The sequence below is a fragment of the Arachis ipaensis genome, chromosome B10 (genome assembly GCF_059453495.1).
Source record: "Arachis ipaensis isolate K30076 ecotype BB chromosome B10, ASM5945349v1, whole genome shotgun sequence".
Taxonomy (NCBI): Eukaryota; Viridiplantae; Streptophyta; class Magnoliopsida; order Fabales; family Fabaceae; genus Arachis; species Arachis ipaensis.
Genome location: NC_142435.1, coordinates 30,729,768 through 30,747,065, shown reverse-complemented (window position 1 = coordinate 30,747,065; position 17,298 = coordinate 30,729,768). Strand labels below are relative to the sequence as shown.

Genomic DNA, 17,298 nt, shown 5'->3' with positions numbered 1-17,298 from the left:
TTTTAACCTATAAAGAGATAATAATAAATTTTTGTACTCTACTTAAGAACAAAGTACTACTATTACTTAGGAACATACTACCATGTGTCTACTCTACAGATGTCTCTAAATTACTTATGTCGGTAAGCAAATCCTAATTAATTCATACCAATCTTACACAAGCAAATATTGTTCCAAATTCATCATACAGTCCAATCCCTAAAGCATTTTAATCAGTACTAGTCACTACCAAACTACCCCAACAATTTCCACATACTTAGATTAACCGAATATAACACAACTAACCTCGAAGTCGGCTGCCCCGGCGTAATGCGACGTCTCGTTTAGTCTGTTGATGGCCCCATCGTTCCCCGCCTAGTGTGTCATCACCGTATCAGACTCAAATATGGTAAGAAAGGGTAAAAAGAGGGGAGAAAGAGTTTGACTAAGTCAAAATGGGGTCCAAGAACAAGCTGTAAATGACTTATACTTATAGGCGTCGTTCGGTCTTATCTCGTTTACAGTGTAAACGGGATAAGGGGCTATCTCGTTTACAGTATAAACAAGATAGCAATATTGCAGTTGACGTGTCATATCTCTGGTGCACGAAATCGTGATCATTCATTCCTTGGTAACGGCGCTGAAAACTTAATACGCACGTTCATAATCTTAGTTCTTCTTCACAACTTCGCACAACTAACCAGCAAGTGCACTGGGTCGTCCAAGTAATAAACCTTACCTGAGTAAGGGTCGATCCCACGGAGATTGTCGGCTTGAAGCAAGCTATGGTCACCTTGTAAATCTCAGTCAGGCGGATTCAAATGGTTATAGAGTTTTAATAATTAAAATATAAATAAAATGTAAGATAGGATAGAGATACTTATGTAATTCATTGGTGAGAATTTCATATAAGCGTATAGAGATGCTTAGTTCCTTCTGAATCTCTGCTTTCCTACTGCCTTTATCCAATCCTTCATACTCCTTTCCATGGCAAGCTGTATGTTGGGCATCACCGTTGTCAATGGCTACATCCCGTCCTCTCAGTGAAAATGGTCCAAAATCCGCTGTCACCGCACGGCTAATCATCTGTCGGTTCTCGATCATACTGGAATAGGATTTAGTAATCCTTTTGCGTCTGTCACTACGCCCAGCACTCGCGAGTTTGAAGTTCGTCACAGCCATCCCTTCCCAGATCCTACTCGGAATACCACAGACAAGGTTTAGACTTTCCAGATCTCAAGAATGGCCACCAATAATTCTAGCCTATACCACGAAGACTTTGATCTCACGATCAGGAGACTAAGAGATACGCATTCAAGCTTGTTTGCATGTAGAACAGAGGTGTTTGTTAGGCACGCGTTCATAAGTGAGAATGATGATGAGCGTCACATAATCATCACATTCATCATGTTCTTGTGTGCGAATGAATATCTTAGAGAAGAAATAGGCTTGAATTGAATAGAAAAATAATAGTACTTTGCATTAATTCATGAGGAACAGCACAGCTCCACACCTTAATCTATGGTGTGTAGAAACTCTACCGTTGAAAATACATAAGAACAAGGTCCAGGCATGGCCGAATGACCAGCCCCCTAAACGTTATCAAGAGATCAAAAGTGATACAAGGATAGTCTCAAAAATGATCAAAAGATATCTAACACAATAGTAAAAAGTTCTATTTATACTAAACTAGTTACTAGGGTTACAGAAATAAGTAAATGATGCAGAAATCCACTTCCGGGCCCACTTGGTGTGTGTTTGGGCTGAGCATTGAAGCTTTCATGTGTAAAGGTCTTCCTTGGAGTTAAACGCCAGTTTGTAACCTGTTTCTGGCATTTAACTCTGCTTTGTAACCTGTTTCTGGCGTTTAACTCCAGAATAGGGCAGAAAGCTGGTGTTGAACGCCAGTTTGCATCGTCTAAACTCGGGCAAAGTATAGACTATTATATATGGTTGAAAAGCCCTAGATGTGTACTTTCCAATGCAATTGAGAGTGCGCTATTTGGACTCCTTTAGCTCCAAAAAATCCACTTTGAGTTCAGCGAGGTCAGAATCCAACAGCATCTGCAGTCCTTCTTCAGCCTCTGAATCTGATTTTTGCTCAAATCCCTCAATTTCAGCCAGAAATTACCTAAAATCACAGAAAAACACACAAACTCATAGTAAAATCCAGAAATGTGATTTTTATTTAAAAACTAATAAAAATATACTAAAAACTAACTAAATCATACTAAAAACTATGTAAAAACAATGCCAAAAAGCGTATAAATTATCCGCTCATCACAACACCAAACTTAAATTGTTGCTTGTCCCCAAGCAACTAAAAATCAAATAGGATAAAAAGAAGAGAATATACTATAAATTTCAAATATCAATGAAACTTAGCTCCAATTAGATGAGCGGGACTAGTAGCTTTTTGCCTCTGAACAGTTTTGGCATCTCACTTTATCCCTTGAAGTTCAGAATGATTGGCATCTATAGGAACTCAGAATTCAGATAGTGTTATTGATTCTCCTAGTTCAGTATATTGATTCTTGAACACAGCTACTTTATGAGTCTTGGCCGTGGCCCTAAGCACTTTGTTTTCCAGTATTACCACCGGATACATAAATGCCACAGACACATAACTGGGTGAACCTTTTCAGATTGTGACTCAGCTTTGCTAGAGTCCCTAATTAGAGGTGTCCAGGGTTCTTAAGCACACTCTGTTTTTGCTTTGGACCTCGACTTTAACCGCTCAGTCTCAAGCTTTTCACTTGACACCTTCACGCCACAAGCACATGGTTAGGGAGAGCTTGGTTTAGCCGCTTAGGCCAGGATTTTATTCCTTAGGGCCCTCCTATCCACTGATGCTCAAAGCCTTGGATCCTTTTTATTACCCTTGCCTTTTGGTTTTAAGGGCTACTGGCTTTTTGCTCTTGCCTTTTGGTTTAAAAAGCTCTTGGCTTTTTCTACTTGCTTTTTCTTTTTCTTTCTTTTATTTTTTTCGCCAATTTTCTTTTCTTTTTTTTTTGCAAGCTTTTGTATTCACTGCTTTTTCTTACTTCAAGAATCAATTTTATGATTTTTCAGATTATCAAATAACATTTCTCCTTTTTCATCATTCTTCAAGAGCCAACAATTTTAACATTCATAAACAACAAATTCAAAAGACATATGCACTGTTCAAGCATTCATTCAGAAAACAAAAAGTATTACCACCACATCAAAATAATCAAACTAATTTCAGGGATGAATTCGAAATTCATGTACTTCTTGTTCTTTTGTAATTAAAACATTTTTCATTTAAGAGAGGTGATGGATTCATAAGACATTCATAGCTTTAAGACATAGACACTTAAACACTAATGATCATATAGTAAAGACACAAACATAAATAAAACATAAAGCATAGTAGACAAAAAACAAAGAAAATAAATAAGCAAGGAGATTAAGGAACGGGTCCACATTGGTGAGGGTGGCGTCTTCCTTTTCTTGAAGAACCAATGGTGCTCTTGAGCTCCTCTATGTCTCTTCCTTGTCTTTGTTGCTCCTCCCTCATAGCTCTTTGATCTTCTCTAATCTCATGGAGAATGATGGAGTGCTCTTGGTGCTCCATCTTTAGTTGTCCCATGTTGGAACTTAATTCTCCTAGGGAGGTGTTGATTTGCTCCTAATAGTTTTTTGGAGGGAAGTGCATCCCTTGAGGCATCTCAGTGATTTCATGGTGAGGAATTTCCTCATGCTCTTGTTGAGGTCCATGAGTGGGCTCTCTTGTTTGCTCCATCCTTTTCTTAGTGATGGACTTTTGAGATGAATCTCTCCATCTCCCATGACTCGGAGTTGGAAGCAACTGCCTTCCATTTCCTCTTTCTAGAGGTTTCTCTAGCCTTAGGTGCCATTAATGGTTATGAAAAAACAAAAAGCAATGCTTTTACTACACCAAACTTAAAAGGTTTGCTTGTCCTCGAGCAAAAGAAGAAAGAAAGGATGAGAAGAAGAAGAGATGGAGAAGATGGAGGTGTGTGAATGGTTCGGCCAGGGGGGTTTAGGTGGTTATGATGTGTGAAAAGGAAAGAGTAATGGTTTGAATTTGAGTGGGTGGGTGTAGGTGGGTTGTATGATGGTTTTGGAGGAGTAATTGAGAGGTATGAAGAGGAGAGAAGAAGAGGTGGGGTAGGTGGGGATCCTGTGGGGTCCACAGATCCTGAGGGGTCAAGGACTTATCATCCCTACTCCATTTAGGCGTGTAAAAGCCCTTAGAATGCATGTCTGGCGTTAAATGCCAGCCTGGTGCTTGTTTCTGGTGTTTAACACCAGCTTGATGCTTCTTTCTGGCGTTAAACGCCAGTTTGATACTTCTTACTGGCGTTTAAACGCCAGTAAGCTCTTCCTCCAGGGTGAGCTATTTTTAATGCTGTTTTTCATTCTGTTTTTGATTTTTCAGTAGTTTTTGTGACTTCACATGATCATCAACCTAAAGAAAACATAAAATAGTAATGGAAAATAAATAGATATAATTAAATAACATTGGGTTGCCTCCCAACAAGCGCTTTTTTAAAGTCAATAGCTTGACAGTGAGCTCTCATGGAGCCTCACAGATGTTCAGAGCATTGTTGGGACCTCCCAATCACCAAACTTAGAGTTTGAATGTGGGGGTTCAACACCAAACTTAGAGTTTGGTTGTGGCCTCCCAACACCAAACTTAGAGTTTGACTGTGGGGCTTTGGTTGACTCTGCAGTGAGAGAATCTTTTCATGCTTCCTCTCCATGGTTACAGAAGGAGATCCTTGAGTTTTAAATATAAGGTTGTCCTCATTCAGTTGAAGGACTAATTCTCCTCTGTCCACATCAATCACAGCTTTGCTGTGGCTAGGAAGGGTCTTCCAAGGATGATGGATTCATCCTCATCCTTCCCAGTGTCTAGGATTATGAAATCAGCAGGGATGTAAAGGCCTTCAACCTTTACTAGCACGTCCTCTACAAGTCCATAAGCCTGTTTTCTTGAGTTGTCTGCCATCTCTAATGAGATTCTGACAGCTTGCACCTCAAAGATCCCAAGTTTCTCCATTACAGAGAGTGGCATAAGGTTAATGCCTGACCCCAGGTCACACAAAGCCTTCTCAAAGGTCATGGTGCCTATGGTACAGGGTATTAAGAATTTACTAGGATCTTGTTTCTTTTGAGGTAATTTCTGCCTATCCAATGCATTCAGTTCATTGGTGAGCAAGGGAGGTTCATCTTCCCAAGTCTCATTACCAAATAATTTGGCATTCAGCTTCATGATTGCACCAAGGTACTTAGCAACTTGCTCTTTAGTAATGTCTTCATCCTCTTCAGAGGAAGAATACTCATCAGAGCTCATGAAGGGCAGAAGCAGGTTGAATGGAACCTTTATGGTCTCTGTATGAGCCTCAGATTCCTTCAGGTCCTCATTGAGGAACCCTCTAGTGTTTAGAGGACGTTCCATGAGGTCTTCCTCATTGGGATTCACGTCCCCCTCCTCCCTTGTAGGTTCGGCCATGATGGTCAAATCAATGGCCTTGCACTCTCTCTTTGAATTTTCTTCTGTATTACTTGGGAGAGTACTAGGAGGAGTTTCAGTGACTCTTTTACTTAGCTGGCCCACTTGTGCCTCCAAATTTCTAATGGAGGACCTTGTTTCATTCATGAAACTTAGAGTGTCCTTAGATAGATCAGAGACTATATTTGCTAAGCTAGATGGATTCTGCTCAGAATTCTCTGCCTGTTGCTGAGTGGATGATGGAAAAGGCTTGCTATTGCTAAACATGTTTCTTCCACCATTATTAAAGCCTTGTTGAGGCTTTTGTTGATCCTTCCATGAGAAATTTGGATGATTTCTCCATGAGGGATTATAGGTGTTTCCATAGGGTTCACCCATGTAATTCACCTCTGCTATTGCAGGGTTCTCAGGATCATAAGCTTCTTCTTCAGAAGATGTTTCTTTAGTATTGTTGGATGCAGCTTGCAGTCCATTCAGACTCTGAGAAATCATATTGACTTGCTGAGTCAATATTTTGTTCTGAGCCAATATGGCATTCAGAGTATCAATTTCAAGAACTCCCTTCCTCTGAGGCATCCCATTACTCACAGGATTCCTTTCAGAAGTGTACATGAACTGGTTATTTGCAACCATGTCAATGAGTTCCTGAGCTTCTGCAGGCATTTTCTTTAGGTGAATGGATCCACCTGCAGAATGGTTCAATGACATCTTTAATAATTCAGACAGACCATCATAGAATATATCCAGGATGGTCCATTTTGAAAGCATGTCAGAAGGACACTTTTTGGTCAGTTGCTTGTATCTCTCCCAAGCTTCATAAAGGGATTCACCTTCTTTCTGTTTGAAGGTTTGAACATCCACTCTAAGCTTGCTAAGCTTTTGAGGAGGAAAGAACTTGGCTAAGAAAGCCGTGACCAGCTTATCCCAAGAGTTCAGGCTATCTTTAGGTTGAGAGTCCAACCATATTCTAGCTCTGTCTCTTACAGCAAACAGGAAAAGCATAAGCCTGTAGACCTCAAAATCAACCCCATTGGTCTTAACAGTATCACAGATCTGCAAGAATTCAGTTAAGAACTGAAAAGGATCTTCTGATGGAAGTCCATGAAACTTGCAATTCAGTTGCATCAGAGAAACTAATTGAGGCTTTAGCTCAAAATTGTTTGCTCCAATGGCAGGGATTGAGATGCTTCTTCCATGCAAGTTGGAATTTGGCGCAGTAAAGTCACCAAGCATCTTCCTTGCATCTCCACCATTATTATTATTTTCGGCCATGTCTACTTCTTTTTCGAAAATTTCTGTCAGATTTTCTCCAGAGAGTTGTGCTTTAGCTTCCCTTAGCTTCCTCTTCAGAGTCCTTTCAGGTTCAGGATCAGCTTCAACAAGAATGTTCTTATCCTTGTTCCTGCTCATATGAAAAAGAAGAGAACGGAAAAGAAAATATCGAATCCTCTACGTCACAGTATAGAGATTCCTTATATTAGTATAAGAAGAGAAGGATGGAAGAATTCAAAAATAAAATAAAAGAAAAATATTTTTGTTTTTAATTTAAAGTTAAAATTCGAAAATTTTAAAGAGACAAATGAAATTAAATTAAATTAAATTTTAAAACAATTAGTTAATTAAAAAGGAATTTTGAAAAAGAGGGAAGGGGTTTTCGAAAATTAAAGAGGGAAAATTAGTTAGGTGGTTTTGAAAAAGATATGATTGAAATAGAAAAACTTTTAAAATAAAAAAATAATTCAAGTAGTTAATTGAAAAAGTTTTAAAAATCAATTTTGAAAAGATAAGAAGTTAGAAAAGATTTTGAAATTAAGTTTTGAAAAAGATATGATTGAAAGATATGATTGAAAATTTAATTTGAAAAAGATTTGAAAAGGAAATTAAAAAGATTTAATTTTTGAAATTAAAGTTGATTACTTGACTAACAAGAAACAAAAAGATATGATTTTAAAATTTAAAGATTGAACTTTTCTTACTAGGCAAGTAACAAACTTAAAATTTTGAATCAATCACATTAATTGTTAGCATTAATTTTGGAAATAAAAATAAGAAAAAGATTTTGAAATTAAAATTTTTTTTTAAAAAATTTCGAAAATATGTAAAATTAAATGAAAAAGATTTTATTTTTGAAAAAGATTTGAAAAGATAGAATTTTGAAATTGAAATTTATGAGTAAAACAAGGAAAGATATATTTTTTATTTTTGAATTTTTAATGATGAGAGAGAAAAAAACTAAATTGAAACAAAACATAAAAATTATGAATCAAAACAACTAATGCATGCAAGAACACTTTGAATGTCAAGATGAACACCAAGAACACTTTGAAGATCAAGATGAACATCAAGACTTATTTTTGAAAATTTTTCAGAAAAGAAAAATATGCAAGACACCAAACTTAGAAATTTTCAAACTTTAGACACTAATAATTCAAAAATTCATATGGAAAACAAGAAAAGACACAAAACAAGAAATTTTAAAGATCAAACAAGAAGACTTACCAAGAACAACTTGAAGATCATGAAGAACACCATGCATGAGTTTTCGAAAATTTTTAGGGAAAAGTTAAAACATGCAATTGACACCAAACTTAAAATTTGACACTAGACTCAAACAAGAAACACAAAATTTTTGGTTTTTATGATTTTATTAATTTTTTTTTTGGTTTTTTTTTTCGAAAATTATTTTGGGAAGAACGAAAAAGAAGAAATTTTTTTTTTGTATTTTTTGAAAATAATAAATAAAAAGCTTAAAATTAAAATAAAATTTTCCTAATCTGAGCAACAAGATGAACCACCGTCAGTTGTCCAAACTCGAACAATCCCCGGCAACGGCGCCAAAAACTTGGTGTACGAAATCGTGATCATTCATTCCTTGGTAACGGCGCTGAAAACTTAATACGCACGTTCATAATCTTAGTTCTTCTTCACAACTTCGCACAACTAACCAGCAAGTGCACTGGGTCGTCCAAGTAATAAACCTTACGTGAGTAAGGGTCGATCCCACGAAGATTGTCGACTTGAAGCAAGCTATGGTCACCTTGTAAATCTCAGTCAGGCGGATTCAAATGGTTATAGAGTTTTAATAATTAAAATATAAATAAAACGTAAGATAGGATAGAGATACTTATGTAATTCATTGGTGAGAATTTCAGATAAGCGTATGGAGATGCTTAGTTCCTTCTGAATCTCTGCTTTCCTACTGCTTTCATCCAATCTTTCATACTCCTTTCCATGGCAAGCTGTATGTTGGGCATCACCGTTGTCAATGGCTACATCCGGTCCTCTCAGTGAAAATGGTCCAAAATGCACTGTCACTGCACGGCTAATCATCTGTCGGTTCTCGATCATACTGGAATAGGATTCAGTAATCCTTTTGCGTCTGTCACTATGCCCAGCACTCACGAGTTTGAAGTTCGTCACAGCCATCCCCTCCTAGATCCTACTCGAAATACCACAAATAAGGTTTAAACTTTCCGGATCTCAAGAATGGCCGCCAATAATTCTAGCCTATACCACGAAGACTATGATCTCACGATCAGGAGACTAAGAGATATGCATTCAAGCTTGTTTGCATGTAGAACGGAGGTGTTTGTCAGGCACGCGTTCATAAGTGAGAATGATGATGAGCGTCACATAATCATCACATTCATCATGTTCTTGTGTGCGAATGAATATCTTAGAGAAGAAATAGGCTTGAATTGAATAGAAAAACAATAGTACTTTGCATTAATTCATGAGGAACAGTAGAGCTCCACACCTTAATCTATTGTGTGTAGAAACTCTACCGTTGAAAATACATAAGAACAAGGTCCAGGCATGGCCGAATGGCCAGCCCCCTAAACGTGATCAAGAGATCAAAAGTGATACAAGGATAGTCTCAAAAATGATCAAAAGATATCTAACACAATAGTAAAAAGTTCTATTTATACTAAACTAGTTATTAGGGTTACAGAAATAAGTAAATGATGCAGAAATCCACTTCCGGGCCCACTTGGTGTGTGCTTGGGCTGAGCATTGAAGCTTTCACGTGTAGAGGTCTTCCTTGGAGTTAAACGCCAGTTTGTAACCTGTTTCTGGCGTTTAACTCTGCTTTGCAACCTGTTTCTGGCGTTTAACTCCAGAATAGGGCAGAAAGCTGGCGTTGAACGCTAGTTTGCGTCGTCTAAACTCGGGCAAAGTATGGACTATTATATATTTCTGGAAAGCCCTAGATATCTACTTTCCAACGCAATTGAGAGCGTGCCATTTGGACTCCTGTAGCTCCAGAAAATCCACTTTGAGTGCAGGGAGGTTAGAATCCAACAGCATCTGCAGTTCAGCCTCTGAATCTGATTTTTGCTCAAGTCCCTCAATTTTAGCCAGAAATTACCTGAAATCACAGAAAAATACACAAACTCATAGTAAAGTCTAAAAATGTGATTTTTATTTAAAAACTAATAAAAATATACTAAAAACTAACTAAATCATACTAAAAACTATGTAAAAACAATGGCAAAAAACGTATAAATTATCCACTCATCAATCTCATTTACAGTATAAACAAGATATGACTGGGGAACGCAAATCAATAAATATTTTTAAAAATATTTATTTCGATAATTATTACTTTTATTTTATTTATTTAAATAAAAAATTCCTCGATTATCTTATCTATAAAGGACACATTTTCTTATCGAAAGACTATTTTTTTTTTTAATTATTTAATGATGTAGAGCATTTAAAATAATATAATATAAGAAATCATACAACACATAACATCACATGTATACACATCCGTCAAAAAAAGTCACATGGATAATAATCATAATGATGATAATAATAATAATAAATATATACATACTATGTAAAATATGAATAAAATATATAAGATTTTTATGTAGACTTGGTATTTTTTATAGTTTCTTGATCTATTTCTAATATTACGGTGTTGATTTTTTTTTTTTGTGTTTGCACATGGAGTTTTTGTGAAAAAAAAAAGAGAGTGAAGAATAAATAAGATGGAAAAGATGAGTTGACTTAAACTCGAATCTTTTAGATGAGAATGAAAAAGTTGTACCATTTGACCTATAACTAGTTGGTAAATTTTTACTTTATTAATTTACCTTTATTTATATACTTGTGTTAATATATGTGGTTAGGATATTTAAATTTTTAAAAAAATTGAGTGATGATTAAAATTTTATTCAAATTTAAAATTTGAGATTTATACTCTCTTATTATCTGAATTTTATTTTTATACTCTCTTATGTTACGCTGAACAAAACATAAGCCTACCCATATGCTAGGCCCAATTCAAAAAGGCCACAATTAAGGAATAAGCCTAATTCGCAACTCTGGAGGTTTACATTTTTCTTTCTGTTCGGACAGTTCCCCACGGATCTAAAGTCCAACACGTGATATTTAAAAACAAAAATATTTGATAACTAAAGAAAATCAACTAAAAAACAGTCGTAACTTGCCTTATTTAGCATTTATTAATTATTGCGATAATTAATTAATGTTAAATAAGATAAATTTTGGCTGTTTTTTTTTTGTCTACCTAGCATTACTCATTTAAAAAATCTAACACGTGATATTTAGAAAAGAATATGAGGTGATCAATATTTTCTTCTGGAATTTAAAGTAATACTAGCCAACTCTTCAATCTTTTCCTCCATTGTTATCCCCTAGTATTTTTTCTAAAAAAAGTGATAAACCATCAATTGTTTTAGAAATATAAAATGCTAGTAAATATATTTCACAGAAGATATTTACAAGTTAAATGTATTTTAGCGTTGATCTTTTATGAATTGTTTCTAATAATTTATTTAGGATTAACAAAGATATTTAAAAAACTAATTTGTTATCAAAGAAGATTTTAGAGATTAATTTCTTGAGTTATTGTCTTCTAAAAATTAATCAGTATATTAATTATTCACATACTATATGAAAATAATTTGCTTAAATCACATCTTTATTGTTTTTGGTCTAACAAAAGAAAAATATGCTAAATAGAGATGAAAAAAAAAGTAAGGCCTTGAGTCCTTGACCAAAAAAGAGGGAAAAAAATGTGAGGGGATAATAAACACAGATGCATTTCGAAAAAAAAAAAAATGCATCATGATTCAAGCATGCCATTGAACGCATGTCTGGTATTTCTCAAAATTTCACCGTGTCTTGATTTTAGAACTTCGAATGTCTTAGCAAAAAGAAAAAGAGTAAATTTTAGTTCTTGTTTTCCATATTATATGAATGCTTCGAAGAAAAAAAAGCAACTTCCAACCTACCACACTTATGTAAAAAATACATGATGCAACCATCAACCTACCACAATTATTTAGAAGAATACATGAATAGAAATATGTATAAGATGCTATTGAAAATTCTGGACCCGTCGTCCTAAATTCGTCCCTGATTTAAATTAAAGAAATGTTGCTTAAGTGAGGGTGATAATAAACATTCAGAGTGCCAGCCAATTCAAACTAGCTCAATTATTGTAGGGGATTAGGTTAGTTTTTCTCCTTTCGCATTACCTGGATTCAAAAACCCCAATGTAATAAAAAAAATGGTAAAAATTATTTTTTATCTTTAATATTTTTGAAATTTTTTAAAAATATTCCTTACGTTTAATTTAATTCAATTCAATTTTGTTCTTAATTTATATATATATATGTTAAATATAAAGTATTTTTTAGATAAATTGTAATAGTATTTTGATATTTTACTGATACTAAAATATAAATAAATTTTTTAATTATTTTTAATATTTGTTTATAATATAAAATATTTAAAATATTTTTTATTTTATTAAAATACAGTTGAACCGACAAAAAACAGACTTGTCAGATAAGTATCGAAAAATATCGTATCTAAAATGTGTGTGAAGACACTACAAATAAAAAAAAAGGTCTATACTTCATGGCGGTCAACCATTAATCAACATTTATTATTCTAGTTTTACCCTTGTTTATTTACTGTTAATTCAAGAGCTTCAATGTCAGATTGAATACTATCAAGCTAAGCTTCAATTTATTCTTCGTCATCTTACTATCTTTAAAGTTCAATAGCAACAACAATCTTTAGATTGCAACCGTGTTAATAATGTTGAAAGGATTCAACATGATCAATTAATATTATGAAGCTACTACCATGGATGGCAATAACACCTGCCGTTGATCTCAATGTATAGATGATGCAAAAGTTGCAAACACATTTATTATTTTCACCTTTTTAATATTAAACTTTGAGAATGAAAATTAGAATAATATAGAGCTGATGATAATAGTGGCTATATTTATGATCCTAAGCCTATGTGCTTGATTTTAAACAAACGAATCCAGATCATCAAACACTAATTGAGGGCATGCATTTAGATTTGTGATCATATAGTATACCCTCTTTGTCAATATGGTACAATATTACACTCAAATATGCAAGGATGAAATAAATTTAAAACTCTCAAGATTAGGAACAGAAAGATTAAAAAGAAGTGCAACAATTTTTTTTATTTTGTCATAAATTATTAGCTAACAGCGTTTAACAGTTTAGATAACATAGATGGTAGAGATTGAAGTTGTCATAACATCATCACTAGTTAAGTATTGCCTTTGTATACTAAATTCAAACCTTATACCAACTTTTTGTTCAGCACATCCTTTTTATATATTTTTACAGGGATGTAGGAATTTTCGGTTCAGTAATTTTATTTGTATATAAAAAATTATGTTGTTGGACATTATATAAACGAAAAATTAGTTTAATCTTATTTATCTATCATTAACCACTCTCACTCTTTCTTTCTTCTTTATTAATTTTAAGAGTGGTCCATTTTTAAGTGCATCAATTAACTACATTATACATATAGTCTAATAATACACAATACAAGAATTGCAATAATAATAATAATAATAATAATAATAATTATTATTATTATTATTATTATTATTATTATTATTATTATTATTATTATTATTATTATTGTGTTTTAAACTTATTTCACATAGAAAGGACTTTAAAATTTCAAGACTTTATACAGTAGCGGATCCACGGGGACCTAAGGTGGCCATGGTCCCCCCAAAATTTTTAAAAAAAAATAGTAAATAGTAATAATTAATAATATTAAATTTTTTTATATATAATATTAAAAAAAATATAAGTTACAAAATTTTATAAATTAAAATAACTAAAAACTGCACTATGTATTGGATATTTGAATTATTGTTGCTCTTGTTAACAAATAGCTCATTCTAATAATTAATTAAAATGGTTCTATTATACTAGCCCAAGCCTATACTATTAATTAAAGTAACCCTAGTACATTTTTCAAATATTTGTTTCAAACCATCAGAGGCATCAGCGTCACTTTTCTCTCTCTTTTAGTGGTTCCCAAACTTTTGGTCTTCTACTCTTCTCATTCTAATTTTCCTTCCATACTAAACCAAGATATATGAAGAAAAACCATTGAAGAGAAGTGAACAGCAAAATATTAACCATTGAATGCACAACAAAGATTCAAAGTGGTATATTTCAATTTTTTTTAAGTTAATAACAATGTCAAGTATTATTTATATTATTTATTTAAAATAATTAATTTATTTTTTTTATAATAGACAGTGTTCAAAGATTGAAGTGAGGACAAAACTCAATAGAATTATTTTTTGGTGAGACTTGGAACAAAAAAATAATCAGGTAAATCAATAACTTTATTTTTGGTTATTATATATTTGTGTTTCTAAAATTATTTGTTATTGCTCAATAGGTTTAATATTTTTTTTAAGAAAATAATATATATGCAATTATTTTTGTTTTTTTTTGTTAGATAGTTCAAGTTAAGTTAAAAATGTCAAAGATGAAAACAATTCACTCATTTTTCAAGAGAAAAGAGAGAATATATGATGAACAAAATTCAGCTTCAGATTCTTTGAGTAATGTTCAAAATATTATTGAACAACCTTTGACACAACTTGTTGAGCAAGATATTCAACCCCCTGCTTCCAAAATAACAAGGACTGAAATAGATCAAGTTAATATTGATACATTGATGCGTGATCCCGGAAAGCGTCCGCAAATTTAGATACCAGGTGGAGCTCTCACTTCAACTCAATTTGTAGCCTTTTACGTATGTTTGGAGCAACAACTTCAGTTCTGGAAGATTTGGCTACTAATGGATCTACATATTCTCAACGTGGTGATGCTACTTATGCTCTTAAATCTTTATTATCATTTGATTTTGTTTTCATTTTGCATATGATGAAAGAAATCATGGAAATCACTGATAAACTTTGTCAAGCATTGCAACAAAAATCTCAAGACATTTTGAATGCTATGCATCTGGTTTCTAGTACAAAGTCATTGATTCAACAGTTAAGAGATAATAGTTGGAGAGCACTTTTGGAGAAAGTTAGTTCTTTCTGCAATGATCATGCTATTCAGATACCTGATATGAGTGCTTTTTTTAGTGACATAATTCGGTCTCGTCATAAAAAGGATGTTGTCACTGTTGAACACCACTATCGTGTTGACATTTTTACTAGCGTGATAGATTTTCAATTGAAAGAGCTAAATAGTAGATTTAGTGAGCAAGCAACCGAGCTCCTCATATTGAGTACATCTTTAGATCCTAAAGATGCTTTCAAGTTATTCAGTGTTTGCAACATATGCAATCTTGTAAAGAATTTCTATTCTTTAGATTTTTCTGAGCAAGAAAAGATTCAATTGGATTATGAGTTACAACATTATGAACTTGATGTGGTTAAAGCTCTAGATTTTCAGAATTTGTCTACTCTTGCTGAATTGTGTCAAAAATTGACAGAGACAGGAAAATCAAATATATATCCTTTAATTGATAGATTAATTCGTCTTGTTTTGACTCTTCCTGTGACAACAGCAACAACTGAACGGGCCTTTTCAGCTATGAAGATTATTAAAACAAGGCTTCGAAACAAGATGGAAGATGAATTTTTAGCAGATTGTATGATTGTATATATTGAAAAGGAAATTGCTTCAAAATTCACTTCAGAGATGATAATTGATGATTTTAGTTCCATGAAGCATCGTTGAGTAAGTTTAAAAATATCAAAATCTTAAAGTATGTAGTTGAACATTAACTTTTATATAATATAATTACTTTTTTGATATATATGCTACAAATCATATTTTGTTAATTTTTTGTTATATTTATATTTAATTGGCCCCCCTCTTATGAAATTTCTGGTTCCGCCACTGACTTTATATATTAATCCTAGAAGAATATGTCAAAAGAAATCAAATATGTCGAGGGACTCACATATGAATTGGACTTTTGCAATCATTCTACCTAAGAGTAGGACGATAATAAATCCTTAAGAGTAAGTGTCTACTATGATTTGTACTTAAGGTAGTTAAAATATTATTTTTGAAGTCTATTTTTACAAAAATCTTAAAGATTTATTATTACAATTATTTTATTATAAATCATAATATTTTAACTGCTACAAAAATTATTTCTGATGCTTTAAAAATTGATTGTTTTGATGAACTAATTTTAAATGGTAGTAAAATAAGATTATGAAAGTATTGACTTTTTTAGAATCAATTCCGTCTTAGTTGATCCTAAGACCGATAAAGATATCGAAAATTATGATGAAGCTTTGAAAGATTGGAAAATAAAAGATAAATTATTGTTAAATCTATATTTTATGATGAATTTTGAGTTGAAAAGAATGAAATTTATCAACTTATTTTGTATTTTATTCATTGAAAATGCATAGTTTTGTGAATTTCTCCTAATTGTGCTTAATGGTTAAAAATATGCTTTTTTTTTTGAAAATTGCTAAATTTAATTCATTGTTATCATGTTAGATGCCTTGATATATTTGTTTGGGTGATTGAAGGTCTAGAAGGTAAGAATGACTTGAAGAAATGGAGAAAAAACATGCAAAAGTGAAGAATCATGAAGAAATGAAGTTTGGAAAATTTTTCATAGTTGTGCGTACGTGTAACATCCTAACTGTTAGCACGTCATGATCGTACCAAAAGTAAGGAGTTACTAACCTGTTTTCTTTTATTATCTGTTTAATATTGAGCCTTTACCTCGATATCACGTTTCAGTTTTTAAAAAAATTCCAGAATATTGTTTTTGTTTTTAAAATCATAAATAAAAAATTCATCAAGTAATAATAATCACATAATTATTAATAATAATAAATATTATACAAAAGAGTTCAAATGAAACTCAGATACAATTTCTATTCCTATGTATAAAATAAACTCTTAAATAACAAAGGCGAGGGAATTCTATGAAAGCAACTCAACACATAAACTTGACTCAAATAAGACTAATAAGCGCCCGCAACTTCAAACTGAGTCTTCGAACCTGTGGCACTGAAAGGGTGAAAGATTTTGGGGTGAGAACAAACCACACGTTGTCAGTAGGGAATGGGAATGCCATAAAAGTAATGAATAAAATGCAAATAATTAACATACTCAAAGAAACTATAGTTTTACCAAACCTTTTGAAAATACTCTTGGTTTTACTTTAGCTAATTAATTACCTTTTTCAAAATCTCTAAACCCAAAATGAATTTTAAGTCTAAGACTAGTCACATTAACTATTTCTCAATCACATAATTAATTCTCAATCAAAACGTCAATTCCTAATCACATTAATACATTCACAAACTAATAGTACAAGCAGGAGATTCAATTCAATATACAAGCAAGTCACAACAAGACAAACAACACAATCACAAAGAAATAAGACAAGCAAGCGCAATCAAAAGAAAATGTGCAAACAACATGATACATGTCTATCCCTAACGTAGGCCATGAGCTCATGTGTCGATTGCCTACCCGCTCCC

The 17,298-nt window shown here is 33.0% G+C and overlaps 1 protein-coding gene and 1 non-coding gene across 2 annotated transcripts; both read left to right on the top strand.

The window, feature by feature from the left end:
- Positions 1 to 6,244: 6,244 nt before the first annotated feature.
- LOC148579565 (small nucleolar RNA R71) lies at positions 6,245 to 6,352 on the top strand. Its single transcript, XR_015895565.1, has one exon. It is a non-coding gene; the product is annotated as a small nucleolar RNA R71 (small nucleolar RNA).
- An 8,229-nt stretch (positions 6,353 to 14,581) lies between these two features.
- LOC148579564 (uncharacterized) lies at positions 14,582 to 15,520 on the top strand. The gene has a single exon (XM_088490644.1). The coding sequence runs from the start codon at positions 14,582 to 14,584 to the stop codon at positions 15,518 to 15,520; it is 939 nt and encodes a 312-aa protein (XP_088346770.1).
- The last annotated feature ends 1,778 nt before the right edge of the window (positions 15,521 to 17,298 follow it).

What these genes read in the sequence shown, in the direction of transcription:
- LOC148579564 (XM_088490644.1), top strand. Translation starts at nt 14,582, where the DNA reads ATGTTTGGAGCAACAACTTCAGTTCTGGAAGATTTGGCTACTAATGGA.